This window comes from Neltuma alba, unplaced genomic scaffold (genome assembly GCF_004799145.2).
Source record: "Neltuma alba isolate B1F8T4 unplaced genomic scaffold, ASM479914v2 tig00013779_pilon, whole genome shotgun sequence".
NCBI lineage: Eukaryota > Viridiplantae > Streptophyta > Magnoliopsida > Fabales > Fabaceae > Neltuma > Neltuma alba.
In genome coordinates this window covers 33540-53462 of record NW_021637904.1, presented here as the reverse complement: position 1 = coordinate 53462, position 19923 = coordinate 33540, and the positions used below count along the sequence as shown (strand labels likewise).

General features: G+C 37.6%; 3 protein-coding genes across 5 annotated transcripts; 2 read left to right on the top strand and 1 right to left on the bottom strand.

The window, feature by feature from the left end:
• Positions 1 to 183: 183 nt before the first annotated feature.
• LOC114739140 (peroxidase 65-like) lies at positions 184 to 1170 on the top strand. Its single transcript, XM_028927189.1, has one exon. The coding sequence runs from the start codon at positions 184 to 186 to the stop codon at positions 1168 to 1170; it is 987 nt and encodes a 328-aa protein (XP_028783022.1).
• Positions 1171 to 4602: 3432 nt separating this feature from the next.
• LOC114739137 (malate dehydrogenase [NADP], chloroplastic) lies at positions 4603 to 18621 on the top strand. Of its 3 annotated transcripts, none has more exons than XM_028927183.1 (14): positions 4604 to 4980; positions 5080 to 5170; positions 6401 to 6487; positions 7251 to 7335; positions 8047 to 8228; positions 8322 to 8392; positions 8492 to 8582; positions 8673 to 8747; positions 9020 to 9121; positions 9234 to 9356; positions 10015 to 10083; positions 10461 to 10529; positions 10964 to 11017; positions 11354 to 11775. In XM_028927183.1, exons 1-14 carry the CDS (start codon positions 4814 to 4816, stop codon positions 11408 to 11410), a joined length of 1323 nt encoding a protein of 440 aa, XP_028783016.1. In that variant the 5' UTR covers positions 4604 to 4813; the 3' UTR covers positions 11411 to 11775. The 3 variants fall into 3 exon arrangements, with proteins under 3 accessions (XP_028783017.1, XP_028783016.1, XP_028783018.1); XM_028927185.1 differs by having other exon boundaries at positions 4819 to 4980; positions 5085 to 5170; XM_028927184.1 differs by lacking the exons at positions 10964 to 11017; positions 11354 to 11775 and adding an exon at positions 18611 to 18621 and having other exon boundaries at positions 4603 to 4980; positions 10461 to 10561.
• Positions 11816 to 15496, bottom strand: LOC114739136 (NAC domain-containing protein 78). The gene is made up of 6 exons (XM_028927182.1): positions 15234 to 15496; positions 14777 to 15054; positions 14264 to 14461; positions 13103 to 13585; positions 12912 to 13026; positions 11816 to 12721 (listed from the first exon to the last, which is right to left on the bottom strand). The coding sequence occupies exons 1-6, from the start codon at positions 15397 to 15399 to the stop codon at positions 12312 to 12314; spliced, it is 1650 nt and encodes a 549-aa protein (XP_028783015.1). The 5' UTR covers positions 15400 to 15496; the 3' UTR covers positions 11816 to 12311.
• Positions 18622 to 19923: the final 1302 nt, after the last annotated feature.

Sequence of the window (19923 nt, the reverse complement as noted above, 5' to 3'; positions counted from 1 at the left end):
CATCCTCAAAGTGCTCTCCTCCGCTGCTCGCCTTTCCCATTTTTACCCGTCCGTACGTCACCATCCTCCTCTTCCCTCTCCCTCCTAAAGGGCCCTCTCCTCCTTCCCGCCCCACCCCCATCCCCATCCCCGCGAGGAAGAAAGGAGAGATCTCTCGCTTCTCACCCCTCTCTTCCTCCCCCCATGGCTCTTCCCCTCTTTCTCTTCCTCTTCCTTTCCGTTCCTCTGGTTTCTGCCGGCGGCCACCATCTCAGCCTCGACTACTACTCCCGCACATGCCCCGCCTTCCAAGCCATCGTCAGGGACAACGTCTTCACCAAGCAGAGCGCTGTCCCCGCCACTGCCGCCGGCGTCCTCCGCCTCTTCTTCCACGACTGCTTCACCGATGGATGTGACGCCTCCCTCCTCATCAGCTCCAACGGCTACGCAAAGGGCGAGCGCGACGCCGTCCCCAACCAATCCCTCTCCGGAGACGCCTTCGACGTCATCACCAAAATCAAGAACTCCCTGGAGCTGACGTGCCCAGGCGTGGTCTCCTGCGCCGACATCGTGGCCCAGACAGCCCGAGACCTGGTCAAGATGGTGGGGGGTCCTTACTATGACGTATTGCTGGGGCGAAAGGACAGCCTGGTGTCGAACATCTCAAAGCCGAACGAGACCCTGCCCGAGACGAGCATGTCGATGGACCAGATCATATTCCGGTTCACGGCAAAAGGATTCAGCATCAGGGAGATGGTGGCTCTCACGGGGGCTCACACCATAGGGTTCACGCACTGCAAGGAGTTCAGCCACAGGATCTACAACTTCAGCGCCGCGTCGGACGCGGACCCAACCATGAACCCGAAGCTGGTGGCGGGACTGAAGAAGCTGTGCGAGAACTACACCACGGACTCGGGCATAGCGGCCTTCAACGACGTGAGGTCGCCCAGTAAGTTCGACAACGCGTATTACCAGAATATTCTGAACGGGCTGGGCCTGCTGTCGACGGACTACATGATGAGCGCCGACCCGAGAACGAGGCCCATAGTGGAGGTGTACGCCAACAATCAGACGGCGTTCTTCCATGACTTCGCCGCCGCCATGCAGAGGCTTTCGACGCACCGGGTGAAGACCGGGAAGAAGGGAGAGGTGAGGCTGAGGTGTGACCAGTTCAACAACCTTCAGATGTAGAGAGGGGCTATGTGAATCGGCCTATTAATTTAAAACACTTGAGGCTTTATATTATCATACAATATATACGTATAGATCAGAAACAGCCGTGCATGGGCATATCATCATCCCACTGTCATTTCATTTATGCATGTGAGAGCGAGAGCCAACATTCAAAGGGATCGATCTAATTCTGCATATGCTTGGATTGTGATCCTTCTTTTTCTTTTTTTCCCCCGCTGGCTTTCCCGTTGATTCTTTTGTCGTTTCATCACAAAATGAGTAACAACAGGGTGATTAGATTCCTGCTAATTTATCCCTGACTAATATAATATTATCATATCTACCATAATACAGTAATTAGTTGTGGCATTGGACATTACGTTAATTGACTACTACCCGATGCTATTACACTTTACCCCCCCCCCCTTTGTTTTAATCCTTCACCGAGTCAAAGGAACTCACACACTCGTAATATTTACAGAGGATTGAACTCGTAACCTTTAAGAACATGTTCAATAGCGTTGTATCTTAACACCCCAGTGCCTTAAACAAATCATTCATCATTTGTTTTAAAACAAAAGACCCACATATATTATTTGTTGTTTGCATCGTTCTACCTCATATATCAATTACTGGCACAGATCACAAGTGCAATCATACCGCCAGCAATCCATTGGATGCTTACTGAAAGGACAAGGCCCACGGCTTCGAATTAATATAGATCCATGTAAATGTAATAATGGGCTAGCTTCTCTCTGTGTGTGTGTGTGTGTGTCGCCACTGATATATTGTAAAGCGTTTCAATTATTATGCAGATGGATGCCACTGTTCAAAAACATACTTTCAATGTCAATGTCACCTCCAATATTTTCATAATATAATATAACATGTTTTGTTTAAAGTATTAATTTTTTCACTTACAATATTCCTAACTAATTACTCCTTCCGACCCTTAAATAGAAGCTATATATTTGAGGGGTTGAACTTAACTCTAAATATGTAAATTTGTGAATTGACACACACACTATAATATTATGCATGGGTATTCTTGAGTAAATATCTTATATTGTCATCATTAATTAATTAATTTATTTTAATTAATTTGACTTTTTAAGTCCATTTAAACTAGTTAAGTAGTTCTTCTATTAAAAAAAAGAAGAATATTAAAACTTAACTAACCAAACTCCTACATCCAATAACTTTTGTTAATAATAATTTTCATATTTTCATGAAAATAACTAATTTTAATTAATTTTTTAATCTATGCAGAATTATTATTAGGTTTCTATAAAATAGGTATAAAGGGGGAGATTACTTATTTAGATTTAATGGGGTGTTTGGCTATCTCCCCAAACCATGGTTTGGAAAAAAATTTGCCAAACACCCTATAAAAATCTCAAATCATGGTTTTGGGGACAAAACTATGGTTTCGGATAAAGCCACCAGAAGCTGCTTCTGCTTCAAATTATTGAATATTGGTGGTGGGCCTAGGAAATATTACACAGAGCAGGCGTCAATTATTTGCTTCCTCCTTCACTCTTCACCAAGCTCCTGGTAAGAAATAATCATATTTTTTGTTGGCAAAATAAATTATTTTACAAAAAACATATTTACTTATTTTATTAATATATATACGTATTAATTTTTTTATTTATATTATTTATGTCTTATTTATGATGTTGCCAAAATATATATTATTAACAAGTTTATTACTTCAAATAAACATATCTTATGAAATATATCTTATATGTAATTATCATTTAAACTTATATCCTTTTTAGTAATTTCTACATATAGAAAAGTACTTCTGACAACAACTATCCAAACACTCTCACTTTATCAGAATCACTTTTTCAGAAAATCTATTCTTTCAAAATCTATTCTCTCCAGAATCTATTCTCCAGAAACTATTCTCCAAACCATAGTTTAGCTTCATCCAAACACCCCCTAAATTGTGTTACTATCAATAAGTTCTTAACAAAGAAAGCGTGAGCTCACCCTTAAAAAAAAAAAGAAGAAGAGATAATTGTAATAGAGTCTCATGAAAAGAAAATAATCACCAAATTAAAATGTTTCAACGACAAATGAGAAGTTGTTATTTTCTACTTTAAAACTTGTCATCACAAGTTGCTCAATTATTAAGTTGGTTTTGGTCCTAAATATAAAACTCATTTATCATATTTATCAGTTTTCTCTAAATTACCCCTATAGGTACTCCCTCAACCAAAATCAAGTAGAAGAGGAAGATGAGCTATTAAGGAAGATGATTATGGTGTTTTAGGAAAAACGCATCACATTTCTTATAATTAATTAACTTACCTAACTTCCTTAATCTAATCAAATTAGTCAAATGGGTCTTATATTAAGGACCGGAGGAGTATTAGAATTCTATAGCAATTATGTTCTTTTGTTGAGATTTTATTACAATTCTTCCCGGAAAAAAAGACCTTGCACATTAGCGGCATTTTTTTTTCATGCGTTCGCTGTGTTTTAAGATGCCGTAGAAGTTTAAATATTACTTCTAGTCTTTAATATAAGAGGTTATTTGATTTTTATTTTGATTCTAAATATAAGACCCCAATCTACTTTATCTCTCATATTTTTCATTTTTTTCCCAAGATAGTCCTTGTAATAACGAAAATCCTTGCCAATATACTTGATTATAAGGATATTTTAGGAAAGACAAAATATATTTGTTACAAATAACTAATTTAATTAGTTTTCTTAATCTACTCAAATTAGTCAATTAACTTTTTATATTAAGCACCAGAGGTAGTATATACTTATTTTCTTGAATATTACTGCAAGGAATGATCGAGTCTGGTCAAATATACTTATTAGCATGATCATTAGATATATTTTCCTGTAAGATATAAATTGTTTTGTAGGAGGTTTTGATATAATTTTAAGAAAATATGTGGGAAATGAACAAAAGTTTTTAATTTGCTACTTGCGATAATTTTGATTGAATGATTACGCCCTTTTTACTTTTGATATTTTAATCTTAAGAAATAATATTAACATTTAAACAAAAATCTATTTGATATTCTTAAAAATTAAAGAGATAAATTTCACAAGCTCAGGTTGAAATATCTTCCTTAACTATTGTCTCAATATTAAAACAATATTCTTTTTTCCCTTTTTTTTTTATAAAAAGAATCTTCGTGAAAGGCCAAGAGAATCTGCCAAATAATGGAGAGATTCTGAGGAAACTAAAAGAAGGCCTAGCAAATTGAATCCATGTTGCGATATGAATATATTCATGACGCGCACAGGCCGGTGACCACTCAGAAAACAAACAATTTGTGATTTATAAGTCCGCTCACTCCATAATCCGTCATTGCATGTAAATCCAAACCTTGAAACGACGTTTTGTGGATTATGTTTACTGTACATTGACTCTTGACGTGTCATTTCCGTAGCCTCACACCAATATTTCAAACCATCCTGTTCCTGTCTCCCCCCTCCATCTCCTTCCTTTCCCTTTGCTCACTGCTTACTTCTCCAACGTCTGCACCCTGAAACAGGCACTCTCTGTCAAGACAAGCGTCCTTTACTTTCTTCCGTAAGGAGAAGCTCTTCTTGAGCTTCTTTATCGGTGGTGCATAGATAAACCTTTTCTTTCTTATCTGAAATTCTGTGCCCCTCTCTCTCTGCTGCCATGGCCGTGGCAGAGTTCAAACCCTCTAACACCATAACCCATCTTCGCTCTTCTTCCCAGCTCTCAATTCTATCGAAACGTCTCAGTCTCACCAAACCATACCACTGTACTTTCCGAACTCTTAATAGAACCCAAAATGCCAGGATATCTTGCTCTATTGCTCCAAAGTAAGCTCCTTATCTCTCCCCCCACCTCTGTTTATTTAACAAATTCAACTCAATGAATATGAGTATTTTTTCAATTTTTTGTCTTCTCTTTCTGCCCAGTGAAGTTCAAGCGCCAGCGGTGCAAACCCAAGACCCCAAGAGTAAGCCTGATTGCTATGGTGTTTTCTGCCTTACCTATGATTTGAAGGCTGTAAGTACCCTTCTTTCGTTCAGCAATAAGCACCGGTGCTTACTAAAGAAAAAGATAGAATTTTCTGACTCCAGATTGCATTTAGACACTACATATTTTGTTGTTTCTTGCGTTGCTTCTTAGATTTTGTCCATGTAACTATGTTGCAATAAATGTTCTTGAACCCACAATCTGGGTTTTATAAATGCTCTATGAAGCAACAGTTTGAAGACAAAGTCGCATGGACTATTTGTATTGCATTGTGTGTCGTATTTGTGTCAGTATTCGTGTTTTTCTAGTCCATGATTCTGTAAGTATGCTCTTTCTTGGTACTGATTGGTTTGTGGGTTTTACTATGGTGTTTGTTTGACTTATGGAGCAATAACTGCCTGTTTTAAGGTTTTGATGGCGTTCCTTTTGTTTCCCATTATGTGCATAATGATGCATAATTCCCATGGTACGGGTTGGAGCATCTTTGTCCTTATCCATACATCTTCTCTGCTTTTCGGAAGTGTGATGTATTCAGATGTTTGTAACTTTCTCTTTTGTATGTGTAGAATCAGATGCTTGACTTTTGTTTATACGTGTCCTCATTAATTTTTTGTGTTGGTGACTCCAGTAAAAACAATAAGATTCTTAAGATATATCTTGACAATTAGTTTTTGCCTTTTCGTTTATACCAGATTTTTATCTTACTAGTTAAATTGAAATGAGGAAACATTTCATAGCACAAGCAGGCTAATAGTAGTTCTTCTTTTTAAAATTATCTCCATATTTTTAACTTGACATGAACTCAATGCTAAGTGGATATGCTTGATATCAACTCAATGCTAAGTGGATCTGCTTAGTGTAGCAAGACTACCATCTGTTCTTTATCGTCCGGACTCTTAAATCTTTTGATTTAATTGGAGTTCACTGGTAATGGCCAAGTTAATGAGCGAATTCAACAAGTATCAATATATGTATATACTATCTCCTGATATCTAAATTTCTTGCTCAAAATCATCTGAGGCCTACATCAGGAACATTATGAGTGATTCAACCATCATATTGTCTATGGAATTATGCATTTATACTGCTATCTTATTGAAATATTTAAATTATTGTGCAGTCACGAAAAAACTGCAATATCAACAACTGATATCATATTGGGAAGATTATTTATCAGTTTGTGTGCATACGTGTGTAGCATTTGAGTTCTTTCACTGTTTATGGGGGTTAGTTTTAATCAATTGGCCTGGGTGTTTACAGGAAGCAGAGACAAAATCCTGGAAGAAACTAATGAACATTGCAGTCTCAGGTGCTGCTGGGATGATTGCTAATCATCTTCTTTTCAAGGTATACGTATCTCAGATCTAAATCTACAATTACGTGACTGAAGCAGATTAGTATTTCAGTTTATGTTGTCTTATCCATATTCTGTTATTTTTCACTTTCCTGCTAGTGGCTTCAGATTGCGAGTTTCCTATCATAGGGAAGGGATGAACTATAGCCCATATGATATATTCCCTTTCCGCTAATTGATTAAAGCGTTGCTACATCAACCTCTTTTGTCCTGGCTTTAGCTACTTAGCATTTTCGGCAATCAAGAGACAGAAACTTAGGCTATGTTTGCTGTACAGTTTGATGGGTATGGTAGGGAAAAGGGAAAGAGAAGTGAATGGAACATGACCCTTTTGCCCTTCCTAAACAACAATATTATAGACATGGGAACAAAAGTGCATTGCTATTTTCATGATTTCAATTCTCTCTCCCTTCAGCTTGGTAACATGGCCTTATAACATTAAAAATATGGTTTGATATGCATCCCTTTGAGTTTGATTTATCTATCTTGAAGATATGCTGGATGCACTAAATTCTTGTATTTTTGCTGGGAAGCTTGTAGCCAATTAAATTTGGACTGTTACAGACCACGTAATTCATACTGAGGAGTCTGAAGTGTTAAGTACTCCTGTCCTGGGTGATATTGCAAATTATTATTTCATTTTCATATACTTGGGTAGCTTTTCCCTCCAAATTAGTTAGATACTTCCTGCTTTATAATTTCAGTCACGCAATCTATCATGTTTCCTTTGGTATTTGACTTGGTTTATTATGTCAGCTTGCATCTGGTGAGGTATTTGGTCCTGACCAACCTATCGCTCTGAAATTATTGGGATCTGAAAGATCATTCCAAGCTCTTGAAGGTTAGCCTCTTAAAAATATAATAACATTGGATTTACTTTCAGTTAGAATAAACAAGTGCACCATCTTTTGCCAAAAGGACAGGTAAAGCTTACCTGAAATCCTCCCCCAGCTTCTAATAATCTGTGGTCTCAAAATTTGGGGTTAAATCAAGGTAGTCAACCACGTAATCTGTTGTTCATGAGAGATATCCCTTGTGAAGTTAGTAAGAAGACCACGTTTAATTACAAGAAGACAATTGACTTTCGGTTTTGGTTATGAGAAGCTCTGCAACTGTACACATTTAGTGCTCTGGCACCTTCTGTTAATGCATGTCTTTCAGACTTTAACTATAAACTGAACGAGTATGTCATGGTGTTCTGCCTAGGACCTGGCTGAATATGCAGCCGAGAGAAAGATGGCATTTTAAATGTTAAAATGGAGAATAAATGCTTCCAATTATTGCTTGATCAAGTGGAAACGTTTCAATTTGCCATTATGAGTAGTTTATTTCATGGTTACATTGAACAACAGAATAAAATAAAATTCTTGATACTTTCCAGAAACAAACTTAAATTTGCAGGTCAATATCAATCTTGCTGCAGTAGTTTCCTCTACGTGAGGACAACATTATTCACCTATGCCGCCTACTGAAATAAAGCTGTTCTTGATGTTGGTTGATGATTAAATAATGTTAACGTGTTTTAATTTTTATTTCCTAATTCAACATATAGGAGTTGCGATGGAGCTGGAGGACTCATTGTTTCCTTTGCTGAGAGAGGTGAGCATTGGGATTGATCCGTATGAGGTGTTCCAAGAAGCAGATTGGGCCTTGTTAATTGGTGCAAAGCCTCGAGGTCCTGGAATGGAGCGAGCTGACTTATTAGACATAAATGGACAGATCTTTGCGGAACAGGTAAAGTGGTATCAGACATAGGTCCTTGTCTAACTACTGTCAGCTGGACGATAGTCAACAGTACTGACCTGAAATCTTTTATTTGGACCATAGGGAAAGGCGCTGAATGCTGTGGCCTCACGCAATGTCAAAGTTATAGTTGTAGGCAACCCTTGCAATACGAAGTGAGTGAAAGTTTATTTTTCTTTGTGTTTTGTGTTCAAACTTGGGGCATGTTAGGCCTTTTAATACTGATGTATATGTGTTTGTGTGTTTTCATGCAGTGCATTGATATGCTTAAAAAATGCTCCTAATATTCCTGCTAAGAATTTTCATGCTCTGACTCGCTTAGATGAGAATAGAGCTAAATGTCAGGTAAACAGAGTTTATGAACTCCACTTGATTCATATTGCAGTGAAAGAAATACTTATTAGTTTTTTTGTCTTTGCTCAATTATTTGCACAGCTTGCTTTGAAAGCTGGTGTCTTCTACGATAAAGTTTCAAATATGACCATATGGGGCAACCACTCAACTACTCAGGTCATTGAAGAATTCTTTCTTGAGGAGATGTACTTTTTGGTCCTTCTATCTTTATCCCTATCCAATTCAGTCCATGCATACTTCCGAATCTATGTATGTTTGCCTGTTTCGATTCCCAGGTGTATTGACAACTGGAAATTTGGAATCTCTCCGGAACTGTGTTTTCTGGGAATAAAATCTAAGGACCAAAAATTATATTGCCTTGAGTTTTATTGCTCATGAATAGAATCTTCTTCATGTTCTTTCATGACACGGTGTTACATAACACACAGGTCCCCGACTTCTTAAATGCCAGAATCGATTCTTTGCCTGTTAAAGAAGTGATTAAGGACCATAAGTGGTTAGAGAATGAATTCACTGAAAATGTTCAAAAGGTAAAACTTGTAATGCGCTTGATTTTTTAGCTACATGTGAAAATGATGCATAATCCACACTACTTTTTGGTCTTATTGGCAATAGCTGACAAGTAAGTCTCTTGGTTGGCAGAGAGGTGGCTTGCTTATTCAAAAGTGGGGAAGATCATCAGCTGCATCAACTGCTGTGTCAGTTGTTGATGCCATACGGTCTTTAACCATTCCTACTCCTGAGGGTGATTGGTTTTCATCTGGCGTAAGTCACTCTTAGTTAAATGACACTGGAGAAAATTGACACGGATAACTGAGAAGTGAAGCATACATTATTATAATTCCTGGTTGTTTATGGAATTCAAATAACATTACAAACAACCATCTTGAAAATTTCAGCCAGGATGAATTTTTTTAATGTGCTTGACTCCAAAATGAACATGTCTCGTAAGTGCTCTTACCAGAAGTCATATGACTGACACTTTGAGCAAACTAAGAATAACCCTCTTCAAATGTAGCCTAATCAGAACTTTGGTATACAAATTTTGAAACATAACACAACTTCTAAGCTGTCAACAAAATATGTTATGTATCAGTTAGACCTAACGTTTAAAAAAGTCACATGACGACCACGTAATCTAGTGTCTCTTCTCCAGTTTCTTCCTCATGAATCATGATATTGTAGCCTGCAATTCAAATTCCCAGTTTCTGAGAAATTAATTTCAACTAACATGTAATATTTTCACTTTCTGTGATAAAGTGTTGTGTTAAAGTTTGTATACCGGAGGCTGCTGTCCCCGGGAGTTATATGTAGTGCCTCCTGAAACATTGAAAGTGCATGCAAACCATGATTTGCACGTAATCTTGTACTCTATGTGTCATCCCTTGTACTCTAATCTCACAATGTGCAAATGCAAAACCAGGTGTATACCAACGGAAATCCTTATGGTATAGCCGAAGATATTGTTTTCAGTATGCCATGCCGATCAAAAGTGAGTCTCTGTGTGACATTACTTCTTGGGAAAATTACATCTAAGGACTCAGATGTTAACATGTCTAGATAAGAGGACCTCACAAATCCTAATTAGTTTCAAGGACAAAAGTCACTTCCGGGTTTTTATTGAATTTATTATCAGTTTTGCTGGATTCATTACAAAGTTGTTCAAAACTATTTTTCTAAAATCTAGTAGTCATTTGTCTAAGCCTGAGATCAAATCTGGTTGGAAGTCTAGTAAGTTTGGCTTTGAAAATAATCATGATTTCCGAGGCCTGTTAACCAAAATATTGTAACATATGGGTCCTACGGTGTAATTTTCCCTGACAGATGCTTGAATTACATTGCTTCTTATGCGTTCTTGTCATCCTTTAGGGAGATGGTGATTATGAGCTTGTCAAGGATGTCATATTTGATGACTATCTTCGGCAGCGAATAGCTAAGGTATACATCTAATTTTATTTATTTCAGACTTAGTTTGAAACATAAGGCTTATAATCTAGTTATCTTAAGAAAAAAGATGAGCGGTAGCTCATCCGATGTGGTTTGATTTGGAATTGATTTCCCTTTTTGTAGTTTTAAGTGTCTACTTGATCAACAGTGTATAGTAATCTGGGGCTAATGTCAGGATTAAGATGACATTCAACATTCAAAGATTGAAATTTGGAGCTCAGTTCACATAATAGCTTCAATGCATTAAATCTTTTCAAACCATTTGGTTACAATAACAAATTTTTAATGATCAGGTGTGCCCTAATTATTTAAAATTTGGCTGTGGAAGGAACCATTCAACGTGGCAAACTATTATTAATATAGTGGCTCATGCGTCACTTCGTACATTTTTGCCTTATCCGTGTAATGAACCTTGAATTTTGCAGACGGAAGCTGAGTTGCTGGCTGAGAAGAGATGTGTGGCTCACCTAACGGGCGAGGTAAGACACCGTATCAACATCTCTAGTAGTGCAAATATTATTAACATGTGAACAGTTTAAAAGTAGATCCTATATATCCTGCTTGAAGTTAACAAATATGCTTAAATGGTTTTCAAGATGGAGTGGCTATCCTTCCATGGTTTTGGACCAACCAAGCTTCCAAGAATGCTTACATATCTGTCTATTTTATGTGTTCGAATGAAGCACCCATATTTTATCTAATATAGTGAGGATTAAAGAAGAAATGCCAAATTAAATGGCATTTAAACACTAACATATATAGATGAAGCCTCTTGTTGTATGGCGTCGTCTGAACATTTTCTTTTGTGGGAACAGGGAATTGCTGTCTGCGATCTGCCTGGTGGTGATACCATGCTGCCAGGAGAGATGTAACTAAATAGTAAGGAGGGCCTGAAGGTCGTTACAGATATTGAGAACAGGTTCACACAAAGTGATGCAGAATAAAGGCGGATGGGCTATTTAAAGTATAGGTTTATGAATAATGAGTATGACTTTTGTAATTCATTTTGACGACATTATGGAAACTTAATCTGAAACCTATCCCCATGGCCTCGGGAGGCTGGAGCTCTTCGCAAGTCGTAACAATGATTGTCTTGTTCATGTTTGTCGGCTCTGGTCTGGTCTTGTTTCAAATTCATGCCCACAAGTATTTTACATCTAACACAGCTCAACATCAGTCTCTCTCGAGACTTCATAAACACAAGTTTTCTGAATCATAACAGCTAGCAAATTAAATACTCTTGGGAGAATGCATGATTGCAACAGAGACCTTAGATGTCTGTAAGAGCAGGAGCCAAATTTGAAATGCATATACAAGATAAAGATACAGTTCAAGTTTATCAAATCTACAGCATAAAGTCTGGCGAAGTTTAAAATGCATATAAGCTGTACGAATTACAGTGAACAAATAGATATCATAGGAGCACCGCGTAACAGTATATATAAGACAAAGTTATTGCATGTACTTCCAAGGTTAATATTAGATCTTCTGTACTTACCTTTATACTTTTTAAATTTTAATTTTACCAAGAGCTAATGATTTTCCCGGTGAAAAGAGCTAATAATACTTTAGAAGATACAAAGAATTCGATCTTTCGCAAGAATTCTGATTTTTTGTCGTTCGTGTCTCAAATTGTTCTTCCTATATTTGAAGCAGACAAATCTACAGGTTGCGTCATTCCTAATCCTGGTCCTCCAACAGGAAAACACACATAAGCACCAGAGCTCGCTTGGCTGCGTACAGTCCCTCGTATCATGACAAGCCTTCGGATTATCATTTACTGGCATACATGAAACTTCCAATCTTGAAACTCAGTGAAAGAATCAGCACTGAAAAGAAGACTAAGTAAATCCAGCCGTGTGATACTACAAATGCAGACTTCCCAGAGAGTAAACCAGAAATGGGCACTAAATCAACAGAGTTAACAGCAGGCCAAAAGCAAGATGAGATTACAAAACTGAACTCTCCATTTTTGCCCCGCATCCAGTTCATCCTGTTGCCTGTTACACTGAAGTCTGTTATTCTGATCATACCTGCAGTTACATCAGCTGAATTGGAACATTCACCCGTGGAATGAAGACGAAGCGCAATTTCTTTAGGCAGGAACTCTGAAGTAAATGCAGGGGAAGCAGCAGTACTGCCCAACAAGTGATTGGCCTGCTTCATAAATGGGTGTGTATTTCCTGCCAAACAAAGTACAGAATACCTGCCCCATATTACTACAAGTTCAAAAGAGAAATATAAAAGTAATAAAACTGAAACAATGGGGATAAACTATCAGTTTACAAGTTCTCATTATTTTGTGATTTACAGGCGCGCATGCACAAGAAAAATAACTGGACGTTAGGAGTTCTAGGCCAACTAGTTTCTCACCTGAAACCAAATTTGATGCCTCTAGATGCTGCTTCAAAGAAGCCTCTTCGCTGGAATGGGCTTCCGCATCAATTTTACTTGCCATGAGAGTATCCTTAGATTCTCTGCCCACATTCTGTAAACAAGCATAAGGGTTTAATATAATGTTATCATGAAAATCAGAGAGGCCTCTAATAATCTAATGCCCTTACCGGTGGCGTTAAAGGTGATCTTTGGTCAGCATCAGGGTTTTCACTCCCTGCCAACTCAGGAGAATCGAAAGAGATATACTGGGAAATATCATCACCGTCATTAAAGTACACAAGATACTCTTCTAGTACATCAGTATCAGCAGGATTTGCCTCAGCAGGATTCACCAGATCATCGGTTTCCAGGAAAGACCCCCCAGTGGCATCCAAGCATCTCCCATCAAATGTACGATTGTGACTCAAGATATATCCTTCGTGACTTGCTTCAGCCTTGATGCCATCTATCACTGGACTGCTAACTGAAGCATATTGCGCAGGCTTATTCAATAAAAAGTCATCTCGAGCCTCAGAAGTTTGAGCAGTTCCTACCAAGGGCTTTTGATCTTCAATCAATTCTTGGGAACCCTCAGGATAACTGCTGCACTCCCCATGATGGACGTTTAAAGCATGGCCAGCACCTTCGGATGCCACACCCGTATCAAGGTACTGGTAATACAAAGCAATTTCCAAAATTAGAGAAATTTATCATGCGAGCAAGCTAACTTTAAAGAAGGAGACACGTTGAAGAAGCATAAGCAATGACAGATATTCTATTAAAAATAAAAAGGATATAAATATAACAAATGGCTTGCTCCCTAGATAGTCGAGTTAGTATAATTCACACTCAATGTATCTCAATATGCATTAATATTTATGAGAAAAAGTGTTAGATGAGCCAGTTAATTACTTACTTAGCAGCTACAGTAAGATAATATAAGTTACAGAATAGTTTTCCATATATATACAATAAACGAAATAGATTTAGTAATTTAGGCAATACAAGATTTAAGACGAGTTATCTAAACTGCGGCAGCAATGATAAGATATAGGAAATACAACATCAGAGTCAAAAGCTTACAGAGACTGACATAGTCCTGTAACCTCAGAAAAATTAAAATCATTACGCGTTATATGCCATATTGATGTTGAGACGGATACATGAAGATATCTCTTACTGGTAGGAAGGGTATATAAAAACTAAAACAGTAGTAGACATAAATCAGACGCCAAAAAATGAATGTATTTACAATTATATTTCCAACTGATAGGCAGGGAAACTTCTCCCAGCAGGCAACCAAAGGACTTTTCCACACAGTAACAACATGCTTGAAATAGAGAACAGACCTGGTCAAGATCATCCGTTTCAACAAAAGCATTTTCACGAACCATTATTTCATCAGCTGCGGCCTCATCTCCGGGGAGTGAAGCCACAGCAACATCATCATCTTCCCATTCCTCCTCTAGAAAGGGGGCACCATACTGCTCCCCATTCTTTGGACCAGTACCACTCTTCTGGAAAATCCTACAGAGTACGAACGCATCCTTCACCGCCCAGAAGGAAAACTATTTAGCATCGGTATATAATGAACCTTACATAAATGTAGGGTAAGATGATAATTTGGATCGGAATTATTATGTTTCATTCCTTTAAGAATTTCTGATGCCACGAGTTATTCCCTAAAATTAACAGACTAAATGGTCAGAATTCCAGAAAAGCTAACTTATAGTAATTTTAAGGTTGGGGATTAAAGCTACAGGACCTAATTTAGTTCAATATGTGTGTGTGTGTGTGTGTGTGTGTGTGTATCAAAGAAGAAATGAACTATGTAAACATAGGCGAAACAGATAACAAGCCACCTGTGGTATTCCGGCTTTTGCCAATTCTTCATCAGCCGATCTGTACTCGTGCATGACCCAATTGGTACGGGTACCGCGCGGCGCCCGCCCACTATGATAAACGAGGGTCTTCTTCATTCCGACGTTACGACAGCTGTGACGAACTGGGCGATCCTTGCCTGTAGTCTTCCAGTATCCTTTCTCAGTGGCCCGATTCGTCTTCGACCCATTTCCATACTTCTTGTCCAGCGCACTGAAGAAGTACCACTCCAAGTCCCTGCTTTTCAGCTTCGACTGACCTATAACGCCACCACAAGGGGGAAAATGGAAAAAATGAAAAGAGGCTCAGAAATGATCACCTTCGGAAGGGCAAAAGCCAGTATAGAAAAACGAGGAGTCATATAGAAATGAATAGCTATTAGAAAAATAAGGATACATAATCGAGCCTCGAAATGAGAAAGAAGAGAAGAGGGCTAACATGGGAGGTCCCAGGGTTCGGATTTATAGATGTCAACAACGGCGATAGGGTCGAAGCGAAAGGATTTGCCGGAGACCTTGCGTCGGAGGTAGTAACGAACGAGTTCTTCGTCGGTGGGGTGGAATCGGAAGCCGGGAGCGAGGGAAGTTGGAGAATCAGGACCCATGAGAGGGAGGCAATCGAGATGAATTGCCGAGAGGGGATTAGGAAGAAGTTTGATATTACGAAGAGGAAAGGTAAGGGGGAAGGGAAGCAAAGGAAAGCAGGGGGAGAGAAAAGAAACGAAGGTTCCAGGAAGGCACAAGGCAGGTTGGACCAGAGGCAGTACGGACTATGCATGCCGTGTGGGGAGAACGGAAAGGAAATGGGACGGAAAAGGTTTTTCCTGTCTAATTTTCAAATGGGGTGGGTGAGAGAGGTAGGTTCGGGTCTGAGCTCAACACCCAGCCACGTGAGCCAGGAGCTGAGGCCACAAGTAAGGGTGTTCATGGAACCCAGTGGCTCGTTATGCCCGTCCAAACCCGTAAGAAAATGTCTAGCCCGTCCTAAAAAAAATAGTCCAAAAGATATATTGGGCATGTTCAGGCTGGGCAAATTGTCGGGTAGGACTGGGCATCGGGCATGGTATGCTGTCCTGCCCATTTGGCCCTGCCCGCAAAAATGTATATAATTTTATTTATATATATTTTATTTGTCTCATATTTATCTCCTGAATCAAACACATTGTTGTATCAATATTCAATATTCATTATACTTATTTATTTTCAAATGATTTTGAGAGTAAACATGTTATCATTTACTATGATTTGTATAACCATTTTCTTTTTTAGTACAAACATTATGACCATTAGCAATTTATATAATTGATCCATGCTCTTATGAGTATTTGGGAGTTATGGAAAAAAAAAATTTACATTTGGTTGAGAAATTTTAGAAACTAGAAAAGCAATTAAGTTTAATAAAGTATACTAACAACATTTTTGTTTGTCATAATTTACTCCTCTTAGCTACTATAAAATGTTGTTTCATAATATATTAATTAGAAATAACTAAATTAAGGTCAAGTTGCCATTTTAATATAAAGTTATATTAGATTATCTAGAGGAACATAAATAACTAGTTAAGTAATATAGTATATTGATTTGCTGGGTATGGAAGCCCGTCCTGCTGATCCTCAATGTCGCTTTGGGTCAAATTAAATTAAATTTAGAATGCAGCAAGTGATGCAAACCAAAGTCGTTCTCTTATTGGAACCAAAAATTAACTAGGTCCTAAATTAACTAAAAATCAAAATTGCTATTAAAAAGGGTTTTTTTTGTTTTTTTTTTAAATTTAAAAACTACTTTGTAAAATAAATTGAAACCAATTCTAAATATATTTTTTTTTGGATTTTTTTAATATAAAAATTGAAAAGATAATTTGAAATTGAAATTGAAAGAAAATTAATTAAAAGAAAAGTAGCAAATGAAAATTTTGGATTTTAAGGAGATATGAGATAATGCTTCTTGGAAAATGGAAATTGGGTTATCCTTGCTCAAAATGATTTGGGAGTTATTTTGTTCACTAATTTAAAATCAAAACCTTAATCACTGATTAAGTCAAGCAATTTCAATTAATAGATGTCCTAAGACTCTAGCTACAACTACCAATTAAAATTACCTTTGAAAACCTATTAGTGTGCAATTAGGATTAGATTAATGCAATTCGGGTCTCTATGCAAAGAATACTCAACTTGAGATATTCAATAAGTACCATACAATTATAACATTCATCCAAACTATGAAAGAATAGCATAACCATATAGAACTCCAAACTGGATATAAATATAAATCTCAAATTGCAAAATCCAATCTCAATCACAAAAATTCAATTCTAAACTAAGAATTATAACTAATAATCTCAGAAAATTTAATTAAATAATATCAATTCTAACTCAGAAAATCCATTACTCAATTAAATTAAAAGAATTGAAACAGAAAAACTCCGCTCAGACCCAATACTCCATCTCCAAGAAGCTCGATGAAATTAGCTGGACATGATTTGAATTTCTCCCATCGTTAGTTCACTGTGCAATTCGGCCATGGAAGAAGAAGAAGCTGGCGTTGATGATCTGGCCGAAGACAATGACAGAAGCAGAACAGAACTTGCCGGCGGTTACTCAAACAGTGAAGGTCGCTACTTGCTGCCTCCCCTGTTTCAGCGTTGCTGAGGAAAGTCGGGAATGATGATGGTTGGCGATGATTGAAAATGATGTTGGTGGAAGATAGAGGACGGTGAGATTGGATGATAATGATTGTGGTAAATAGTGAATGGAGGTAGCGTGCGGTGAATGGAATCCGTGGGTTTGAAGGTGATGAATGAAGAATGGGTGTGGCGTGGATGGGTGTGTATATTACCCTTCTCTCAGCTCTGCCGCCACTGCGAAGATGATGATGATCGTGGAACGTGCGCGTGAAGGAAGATTGGAGGTGGCGTGTGGTGAATGGAATCCGTGGATGGAATGCGTCCTCTCCTCCTCGGTCATATATATATATGTGTATAAAGATGTATAATATCAAGCTTTGCCGCCACTGTTCCGCCCTTTTCTCCCTCCAGGAAGTGATAATGGTGCAACCCTAAATTCAAACCTTGCAATATCTCCCAAATTTTCTATAACAAAATCTAAGATAATGTGATATGATATATTTTTTTCAAGAAGATCAATCAGTTAAACTAAATCATAAAAATATGATATTTTTGCCCCTTTTTAGCACTATTTTCATCCAATCACAATTAATCCAATTTAATCATAATAAATGCAATTAAGCCCAATTTAATTGATAAAAATCCCAAATAAGATATGGAAAATCAATATAAAATCAGGATTTATCACCTGCCTAGCCCGCATTTGTCCAACCTGAACTTACTAAGGCTTTTCATGGGCAGGGCCGGGCAATGGGCTGTATTTTCAAGCCCGTTCATTTTTCGGGCTGGGCATCGGGCAAGGGTCCAGCCCAGCCCAGCCCAGCCCAGCCCATGTGCAGTCCTAGTCACAAGGTGTAAATATCTGTCTACGTAGAAAATGGAGTTTGTGATCTGCATTGGCTTCTTTTCTTCATATTTTATGAACACCCAAGTTTCAGACATTCAAATTCGAAAGGGATGACCCACGCCCACATGCATGGCTTTTTGAGATGGAATCTACGCAATTCCATCTATTTTTCTATTAATTTGATTATATTGTGACCAACCAATTTTTAAACACTTAGCGTCATGTTCTTGTTAGTTTAAAAAAGAGTTGTCAGTTGTTGACGTGAATATGGCTACCTTTGTAACGTCATTGATCCATATAGTGTTTAAAAAAAAAATGACGATATTGTTTCCAAGTTTAGGTTTAGATGTTATTGATGGCATCGTCATCCTTGTGAGCATTAGTGTGGGATCTTTGTCTATCTCAGAAATTTAGGATCCGTTTTCAAAGGATTGATTGGAATGAAAATGAATAAAAAAAAACATTAAAATGAAAAGAATGGAAAATTTCTAGCCGTGAGTGTTTGGTTGACGCTAAAATTAAAAATGAGTTTAATGAAAAATTTATATTTAGTTGGATGAAAGGAAGTGAGAAAATTGAGTTATATTACCATATCATCCCTAATGAAAGAACATAATATTATGAAATAAAAAAATACTTTTAAAACTTATACAATAATATTATTATTAAAAAAATCAATAAATTATCATTTAAATAAATTTGAATATTTAACATAAATATAAAAATCACTATACATATTAAATGATTAAAAATTAAATAACAAAATATAAATAAAATATATTAAAGAAAAAAAAACTCAATTCGAATATGCTACAGAATTATAGTAAATTTTGCAACTTTCGCACAAAATTCCATGTGTGCTATACTCTGTTATGTTCTGTTTTTTACATAGTAGAATTTCAAATCTGGACCAAGAGAAGACCTTCTCTGACGCATACAATTCTAGAGCGTTCAAATGGATGAGCCAAGTATTGCAAGGTTTGGAGAGTCCTGCTATAAGGGGACACATGGAAGTAAAGTTTCCAATTGAGTTTCATGTTTGAGAGGCAAGTCGAGAGCCGAGTCCTTAATCCTGCATCCACATTCCTCTGCTTGCCTTTGTGGGTGAGAACTATATATCATGGTCGTTGGCTTTCTCCATGTCAAACCAGGATGATCCTTCAGGGCCTTCGAGGCGAAGCTTTAGGGGATGGATGCATCAGTGTCGTTCTTAAAAAATCTTTCAGCTATTCAATGGTTATTGTGGCTTTGGATTTCATTTGGATTGAAATTCCGATAAACAGGAAAAAAAATGGAGTTGAAAGGTAGAGGAGACGAGAGAGAGTTGAGTTTTTAAAGGTAAATGAGTCAACAGGTTTTTCAAGTGTGCGACTGAAAATTGGTTCTCACCCATTTTGGTGGGAACCCATTTTCAGCTCTCTAAAGGCAAATCACTGTCCAGCCACAATTTCCTTTCCCTTCTCTTCTTTCAACCAAACATCCGCGCCACTTGAAAATTCCCATTTTTCATTTCCTTTGCCAGATTTTTTTGGAGCCAAACGGGGCCTATTTATAGTGGGCTGTGGCTGTCCTCTCTTTTGATCCCAAGGAAATATGTTCCTCTCCAAGTCTAGATGTGTGGGAGTGAGAGACATAAAATGTTAGGGGAGTCAAAAACCA

Coding starts and splice junctions, on each gene's coding strand:
- LOC114739136 (XM_028927182.1), bottom strand. CDS start 15,399: ATGGGTCCTGATTCTCCAACTTCCCTCGCTCCCGGCTTCCGATTCCAC. Junction 15,055..15,233: donor CGAACCCTGGGACCTCCCAT/GTTAGCCCTCTT, acceptor GTGGCGTTATAG/GTCAGTCGAAGCTGAAAAGC. Junction 14,462..14,776: donor CAAAAGCCGGAATACCACAG/GTGGCTTGTTAT, acceptor TGGGCGGTGAAG/GATGCGTTCGTACTCTGTAG.
- LOC114739140 (XM_028927189.1), top strand. CDS start 184: ATGGCTCTTCCCCTCTTTCTCTTCCTCTTCCTTTCCGTTCCTCTGGTT.
- LOC114739137 (XM_028927183.1), top strand. CDS start 4,814: ATGGCCGTGGCAGAGTTCAAACCCTCTAACACCATAACCCATCTTCGC. Junction 4,981..5,079: donor TCTTGCTCTATTGCTCCAAA/GTAAGCTCCTTA, acceptor CTTTCTGCCCAG/TGAAGTTCAAGCGCCAGCGG. Junction 10,530..10,963: donor TTCGGCAGCGAATAGCTAAG/GTATACATCTAA, acceptor TGAATTTTGCAG/ACGGAAGCTGAGTTGCTGGC.